General features: G+C 35.3%; 1 protein-coding gene across 2 annotated transcripts; it reads left to right on the top strand.

The window, feature by feature from the left end:
• Positions 1–5,649: 5,649 nt before the first annotated feature.
• Positions 5,650–8,432, top strand: LOC141720260 (WAT1-related protein At1g09380). Of its 2 annotated transcripts, none has more exons than XM_074522609.1 (7): positions 5,650–6,020; positions 6,441–6,503; positions 6,639–6,755; positions 7,051–7,306; positions 7,399–7,557; positions 7,642–7,793; positions 8,001–8,432. In XM_074522609.1, exons 1-7 carry the CDS (start codon positions 5,848–5,850, stop codon positions 8,218–8,220), a joined length of 1,140 nt encoding a protein of 379 aa, XP_074378710.1. In that variant the 5' UTR covers positions 5,650–5,847; the 3' UTR covers positions 8,221–8,432. The 2 variants fall into 2 exon arrangements, with proteins under 2 accessions (XP_074378710.1, XP_074378715.1); XM_074522614.1 differs by lacking the exon at positions 5,650–6,020 and adding an exon at positions 6,216–6,303.
• The last annotated feature ends 243 nt before the right edge of the window (positions 8,433–8,675 follow it).

Here is an 8,675-nt window from a genome sequence, read left to right as displayed (position 1 = left end):
ATATATATGTGTATGATTTGCAAAGTACGGAATGAAAGAATTATATAAATCAAGACACAAGTAATAAAAATACAAGTCTTTAAAACTTTCTGGTGGATTTGAATGTATACATATATATATATATATATATATATATATATATATATATATATATATATATATATATATATATATATATATATATATCGAGAGAACTCTGTGTAGCTCAAATAAGCTCACAGCTGCTTACAAGTATGAACAACTAAAACTTGCAGAGAAATGCTAAATGATACAGCTTACAAATGTTTCTCTGAGAATGTTTTTTCTTAGTCTAGTTTGTTGTTGTTCTACTTGCTGCACTTGGTTTATATATCACCAAGTTTACATAGCAAAAAGACAAGATAATAAAATAAAACTATCAAGTCTAACTCTATGCTACTTCATTACTCTATTCCAGCATCTTTGAAAACCTTCATAGCTTGCATGAAAGTGGTAATGCTTCTTTGTTATCATTTTCCTGCTAAACAGACTACCACATTCCTTTTGCAAACACCCAACGCATGTGACTGTGTTGTCACTGTCAACAGATGCTTGAATTGATCATCTGTCGGGTATATGCTCGTTATTCCTCGGGTTGCCTTGTTGATCATCCGTCGGGTAGCTTTGTTAATCATCCGTCGGGTAGCTTTGTTAATCATCCGTCGGGTAGCCATTTATCACTTGACTCCATTTCATTTGTGCCGAATTACAAGACATCTTATATTTACATTTAATCTACCTATTCTGCACATCTACGAGCAGTCTCCATGACTCATAAGCTACTACAGAAACTATACAAAGTTATTTGCAGAAATGTGCTAAGTGACTTATTGTTACATAAGCTAGTCACACGATAGATATCAATTAGTCATCCGTCGGGACTATATTGAATCATCCGTCGGGACTATAATTGATCATCCGTCGGGTGCTACAAAATTCACTAAGTTAAATCTACTAAGGTATTATGTTTAGTTTATCATCAATTACACAACATATTCCTAACAGTGTGGCCTCCCTGGGCTCCTCCCATATAATCACGGGAAGTTGTATTGCTCCTTCGATTTTGCATTCCACATGGTTAAACTCGTAGATGGGTGCATCGGATGGAGTTAGTTGAGAATCATTGTAGCCCATCCTTATGAATATGTCATGGAAAAGAATATCCACGGAAGCTCCATTATCCACTAGGACCCTCATAACAGGATAATTTCCAATTACCGGTATGATAACCAGGGGATCATCATGAGAAAATTTCAAACCTTCAAGGTATGGGTCACCAAATTCAAGCATCATCTCTGACATAGATTGCTTAGATGGTTCTCCAACTATGCTCATCACCTCTCTCGCATAAGCTTTTCGAGAGTTCCTTGTAGTACCAGCTGGTGTAGGACCTCCTGAGATTATATTGATTACAGGTCCTCGGGGCTGTGGGTTGCGATCTCTATCATTACCCCTTCGATCATCATCTCTTCGGTCATTGTCTCTTTTTTGGCCTCCAGCCTCTTCACCCTTGGTGAAATGTTCGAATTTTCCCCTTCGGATCAAAAACTCAACCCCATCATTCAGTTTCCTACAATCATCAGTTTCATGACCAACATCTTTGTGGAACCTGCAGTATCGAATCTTGTCTCTTTTCTCGGGGTCTCCTCTTAGTTTCTTCGGCCATTTGAACTTTTTGTCTTTCTCAATTTTCATAAGGATTTGGCTCCTTGGAGCGTTTAACCTCACATATTCAGTGAATATTGGTTGCTGATTCTTCTTAGAAGAGGAGGAGTCCGAGCTTTTGCTAATTCAAGGATACTTGTCCTTGGCATCGTAATCCTGTTCCGTCTTTTGATTCTTTTTCCAGAAGATTCATTACTCACAGCTGTCTTCTTCATACTTTTCTCAATCTTGATATACTTTCCAGCCCTATCCTGGAGCTGCAGCATGCTTTCGGGATGGCGCTTAGCTAGGGACATCTTGAAGAACTCATTTCTACTCCCTTGTTATAGGGCTATCATAGCCACCTTATCATCAAGATCAGGGACCTTCAAAGCCTCCTTCGTAAATCGATTCAGATATTCTCCCAGGGACTCCTTTGTTCCTTGGATTATGCCCCTGAGAGAGGCCGAACTCTTCTTGTGTACTCTGCCACTTGTGAACTGCTTGATAAAAGCTTGGCTCAAGTCCTTAAAGGATCCAATAAAATTCAAGGCTAAATAACTTTACCACCTTTGAGTCATACCCGATAGGGTTTGAGCAAAGGCCCGACAATTAATAGCGTCATTCACGGGTTATAGCAATAGGGCATTAGAGAACGTCCTGGCATGATTAACAGGGTCACCAGTACCATCATATATTTTGATGGTGAACATCTTGAACTTCCTTGAGATGCGGGCATTTATTATCTCATCAGTGAATTGTGGGTTTGGATCACCAGGATCTCCTAGGGGCATAAGATCACTTGGATAAGCCCTTGGAGCAAAAACCCTTCTTGGTGTTGGACCATCCAGGTCTATGATTGGAGAAAGATCTCTCCGCCTCGGAGCAAGTTGGGGTCTTGGGTCAGGTGCGTCTCCAGGTCGCACTTCATCCTTTGGATCTCAGCTTCATGAGCCTTAATCCTCTCTTGGACATCCTGGGGATTTGTTCCTTGAGTGCTCCTGGGCGCTGGTCAGTACTAGGCATCGGCTCTTTACCAGCACGCCTCCTTCTCGGAGCAACATCATCATCTGATGATTCAGAGTCTCTATCAGTATAAGGTCCAGAGAATTCTTGATCCTCCAGAATAGGAGTCAAGCCACGTATGTATTGGGGCGTCCGCCCTTGTGCTTCACTCCTAATAGAGTGTTCACTTCCACCAGCTTCGGGGTATAAAGGCATCCCGTTATAAGGGGGATTAGTGGTCACGATCGTCGAGTACTCATACCCAACGGGTTGAGAGTTCACAGGTGCATGTAGCTGCTAAAATTGAGGATTCGTCCCTTAAGGATCCCGGGTATTCGTCCCTTGAAGAGCCCGGGGATTCGTCCCTTGTGGCCGAGCCTCAGTTGCCCCTACCAGGGTTCCTCCTTGGGTGGAGGCATAGGTTTAGTGCGGTGGTACTTCAACCACTGATGCGATTGTTCGCGATGTGACATGAGTGTTTATTTCACTATTATTTCTGCTTCGTGTATTCACCATAATTGTTGTAGTTTTCTGACAGACGGCCCAAATGTTGTGGAATAAAAATTAGAGTGCATTAGTATCTAATGCTAGGGTTTGTGAGTTTCGAGTTTTAATGGATGCTTTTGCGTTCGGGACTATCGGTCCTTATAAGATGCCTACGTATCTCTGTGTGGTAGATAATGAAGCCAAAAATGTAGTTTTAGGTTGAGGGGTATAGCCCTTTATATAGAGGTGAGTCTAGGGTTGGACTTGTGTGGGGAGACTTGGTGGACAAGTCTCCAACTTAGATGGTGATTAGGAGTCCCATAAGGGAAGGAACTCCAGAACCTTCTGTGTAGGACTTTGGGTCCGTTTAGGACACATGTCTTTGCTCTTCTAGCCGTATTGGGCCTAACATGTGAACAAATTGTGTTCGTGAACCTTGACGACCTCTGCTGTGGGCCTTTTATATATGGATCGTCTTGAGTCTGCTACGAGCTCGGACCAGACAGGTCTGTATTGGACTTCAGACAAGAAACCCAAATGTAATTAATGCGACATTTAATGTGTATTTATGATGTATTTTCTATCTATATCAACGACGTTTATTTAGTTTTAAGTTAAAAAACTTTTTTAACATTAACAAATTTATGGGTTATATTTAGATTATATCAAGTAATACTAAATTATGTATAATAACATGTATTTACTTTTAATTAAAAAAATATTTTTATCAATAATTAAGTAATATTAAATATACTATTTGAAAACGCTAATTATAAGATAATTATCAAATAATATTAATTAATATTAAATTTTCTAAAATAAAAAATATTTGATTTATAAGATAAATATACAATTTATTTTACAAAAATAAAACTAATATGTTAGATTTCTATATCAAGTAAAACAATGCAGAAACATAATTATAGTGAAAATTTTTATAAGTGATTTGATTCCTTTTAACCTCATAACTATTTTTTGCAAATACCAATTTAATATTTTATATTAATATATTAATTTTAATCAGCGGATTATGAATTCAATTTTATACAAATACTAATTCAACGTTTTTAATCTCGGGCACGTGTTTCGTTGGTGTCATCAACTATATATACTATGTTTTTTTAAAACACGGAAGTATCAAACTTTAGTACTCACTAGAAATTATACAACTATTTTTAAAATTTTATGTAATTAAATCTCAACTAACACAAATTAACTTCTACTCTCCGTCAACTTTTCTTCACTTCAATTTTTATTTATTAGTGTACATGTAAGTGTGTTTACTTTTAAATAATTGTATTAGTAAAAATTAACATGTTAGAGTTATATAAGTAAATAATTAGGTGCATAACTAGAATATATAGTGAAATTTCAGAAAATTACATTTAACTTCAATTTTTTTAACTACATAATTTAACAATATTTATTTATTATATTTCGATATGTATTCCATACAGATTATGAATTACAATTTTATTTGATTAATAACTTTATATTATTTTTAATTTCGGGCTGTGATTCGCCCAGTTATCAATCAACTAGTAATATATTAAATCAAGTAGTTAATGAAAAAAAATGGAAAATAAATCAAGGATACGTAATTTATTGTAAAGCTTCATAAGAAACTATAAGTCTATTATTAATAATCTCAATGATTGTTATAAATCTTTACCAATTAGGCAATTACGTACGTATAAAAAATTTGCCCTTATTGAATGTAATTATAGTTTCATGCAACTTTGATACCTATTGTAGCTTGCAGTTATCTACGGGATAGATGTAGTTTACCATATCTAATAATTTTTGTCAACATCTAGATGCTTAATGAAGTACATAACCTGTTCATCATATAAATGTTAGAAAATTATCTTATATATTTCATCTGTTTCATTCATTTTTATACACTTTCTTTTTTTTTCATGACCTATTCAATTTTATACATTTCAAACTTACTAAAAATAGTAAAAATTTAATAATATAAAAATTAACTACATCCCATACTTCCTCTCACTACAATCAATTTATCCATTAAATATTATTGGTCTCACCACTTTAAACAACTTTATTCATGTCATTTGTATACAAATGAGAGTATAATATATGTGACAGTAACGATAAATGCCATAAATAACTATTTTTGTCTTAGTCTGATATCTTTTGTACGTATTTGTGCAGTAAGTATTTAAAATCTCGTATTTAAAATCCCTGTGGATATATATATGTATAAACAATGTATTTTTTATTTTGCAGTTCTGCATTAATTCGTTTGAAAGCATAATTGCAAAATATGGTTGTTACAAATAAGATGGGAAACAGCCAAAGCTAGTAAAACACTAGAGAACCAAACAATTCCCCAACAGAAAAAGAAGCTTTTTCTTATTTTGTTGTTTTGTTTTGATTCCATGCATATTTTCATGCATAAAAGTATACTCAATATTGTTACTAGAAATATGGAAATTGTTTGTTCTTTTCTTTGTTTTATAATGTTTATTTTGCTTTACTCTTTGATCGATCATTCTGTTGCTGTAATCAACTATGGTACCAACTTGGATCTATAAATTCCCTCCCCTTCCTTTCACTTGTTTTATTCTCTCCATCTCTCTAGCTAGCTATATATCTCTCTGGAGAGGTCAAGAGAACCTAAATCAATCCTTCTAAACCTAACTAGCTCAAATACCTCCTCTATCTATAATCATGGGAGATTCATTGCCATTTTTGGTCATGATTCTGCTACAGGTTGGGTATGCGGGAATGAACATTTTGTCAAAACTAGCCATGAATTCGGGCATGAACCCTCTCATCCAAGTCGCTTACCGGCAAATTTTTGCTTCTGTAGTTATAATCCCCTTTGCTTACTTCTTGGAGAGGTATACACAGCTAGCGTTTGCGTTTATATGCACGGAATGTGTATTATGCGTGTGTAGTTTATGTCTCTTAAAATTTTATACGTCATAGCTAAGCTATACAAAACCCTAGCCATATGCCATGATATGTTAGTTTGATCAAAGTTCTTCTGAAACATTATAATTGTGAGTTCAACATCCTGCATGCTTAATCATGTGATTATAAAACACAGTCACGCTATATGTACGCGACTTTTATTTGGTGACAGTTTGGTATTTGTAACAGTTAACAAATACTAATTAGCTAGTAAGTATTCTGTAAACTGGTAAAGATAAACGTTAAATGAATATGGTTCATTTTATTTTGTCTTTATTAGGTGTAGTATAGTTAGATGATATATAGTTTAATTATTGTTTTAATTATATTTATTTATCTTAATGCAGGAAAACAAGGCCCAGGATGACAGTACCGATTTTCTTTCAGATTTTCTTATCTTCTATATTTGGGTACCATCACCTACTAAACTTCAAATCTTCTGTTTTAATTATATAAAAACTAGCTACTACTACATAGCGTTAAAAGATTTACTGTGTCGCAAACTTGCAATATACAATGAGTTGTGTGTTGATATATTTGTGCAGGATGACATTGAACCAGATTACATACTTTGTTGGGCTAAAACATTCAACACCAACAGTTGCTTGCGCATTGACAAACTTACTTCCGGCTCTCACTTTCCTCATGGCTGTTCCTTGTCGGTAATTACTCTATTTCTTCTTTCATCTTCTTCGCTAGCTCCGGTGAAATCCCCTTTGCCAAGAAAATTATACTGTGAAATTAATTTTTTGATCCGAAACAGTACACTAAGATACAAATATCTTAGTAGCGTAGAGTACAAGGTGGTGGTTTTATCTTATCATCCGATGTGTATGTTCGCATTTCAAAGTTTTGAATATTTTCTACTACTCTGCAGTTTATCCATGTGACACCTGTTTACATCTCCACATGATTGTACCCCTGATTATTTTGTTTATCAATTTTTGTGTTCTCTAGAATAGAGAGTGCTGCAATCAAGAGTAGAGCAGGGCAAGCGAAAGTTATAGGAACTATAATCTGCGTAGGAGGTGCAATGTTGCTTTCATTCTACCATGGCTCCAATGTTCCCATTGGAGAATCCCCAATTCACTGGAATTATGTTATACGGAATTCTCAAGATCCCTCAAACCAAAATAACCATCAAAACTTCATGTTAGGCCCTTTTCTTCTCATTGCCAGTCCCGTTTGTTGGGCTTTCTGGTTCATTCTCCAAGTAATTCCTCACCTCTAGGCCTATACTACAATGTCTGCAAAAAAAACGTGATGCAGCGATTCTATCTAATTATCGCCTTATTTGATCATCAGGCGAAAATGAGCAACACGTATCCAGCTCCGTACTCAAGCTCCGCTCTGATGTGCGTAATGGCCAGTTTTCAGTGTGGAATTATCGGCCTAGTGGCAGATCACGACTTGTCGTCATGGTCCTTGTACCCTCCCATCAGAGCCATCTCAAGCATTTACGCGGTATTTGCTATTTATAGCTATATTTTGTGATTTACTAATAGTATGTACACTACGTCTCTTACTAGTTAGATTTTTGGTTTTTAGGGAGTTGTGTGTAATGCACTCTCATATTGCTTAATGTCATGGTGCATAACAAGAAAAGGACCGCTATACGTCTCTGTTTTCAGCCCGGTATTGTTAGTTATTGTCGCTGTTCTCAGCTGGGCTTTGCTTCAAGAGAAATTATATGTTGGCACGTAAGTGCTTCAACCTATAAATTTATATATATAACTTGCAAAAGATTTCTTGTTTTACGAATTGCAATTTCTATTTCCCTGTCTTTGTGCTCATTTTTAGTTTATGTGAAGTTTATAGCTGATAACTTAATTATGGCATAGATTTAAGAGAGTCAGTAACTTAATACAAGAAACTAATTACATAATTATTGTGGTGCAAAATTTCAGTGTTGCAGGGTCGGGATTGATAGTAATGGGCCTCTATACAGTTCTATGGGGAAAGAACAAGGAGATGATTTCCCTTGCTAATTTCAACATCAAGCATATGAAAGAATTCGACATTGCTAAGCTCGAAAATGGCGACATAGAATTTGTGAAAATTGAACATAAAGAAGAGTTTGACATTGCTAAGCTCGAAAATGGAGACATAGAATTTCTGAAAAAATGAAAAATAATTTTTTTATAATTTTTTTTTGTTTCATTCCTAAAATACTAAAATAGTAATGTGTGCGTGTGTAATTAGCAAAAAAACAATACATGGCAAGCTAACTCCAGTTGTATGCATGTGAGCTCGAAGTTGACAAATGTATGAAGAGAATTTTATGCATGCAGGCATGTTTGTGAAGAGATGGAGAACTAAATTAAAGTGAAACTTTATGTGTTGCATATACTTTGTTGTTTGTCTCGTTTATTCTTTGTAGCGGAAACATAGATTGTGTGTTTGGGAAAAGCAACTTTAACTTGCTATATAATCAGAGAAGGTCGCAAAGTTGTTAAAAATGAGGGGAGAATTTGAACAAATACTTGGATATAAAGAATTGCATACCAATATATACATCACGTAACATAGATTTTTGTTGGAGAGATCAAGCATAATCGAATGCAAGTCATGCAAAACTCTTA

This window comes from Apium graveolens, chromosome 1, assembly GCF_009905375.1.
Source record: "Apium graveolens cultivar Ventura chromosome 1, ASM990537v1, whole genome shotgun sequence".
NCBI classification, from domain to species: Eukaryota; Viridiplantae; Streptophyta; class Magnoliopsida; order Apiales; family Apiaceae; genus Apium; species Apium graveolens.
This window is presented reverse-complemented; position numbering and strand designations above follow the sequence as displayed.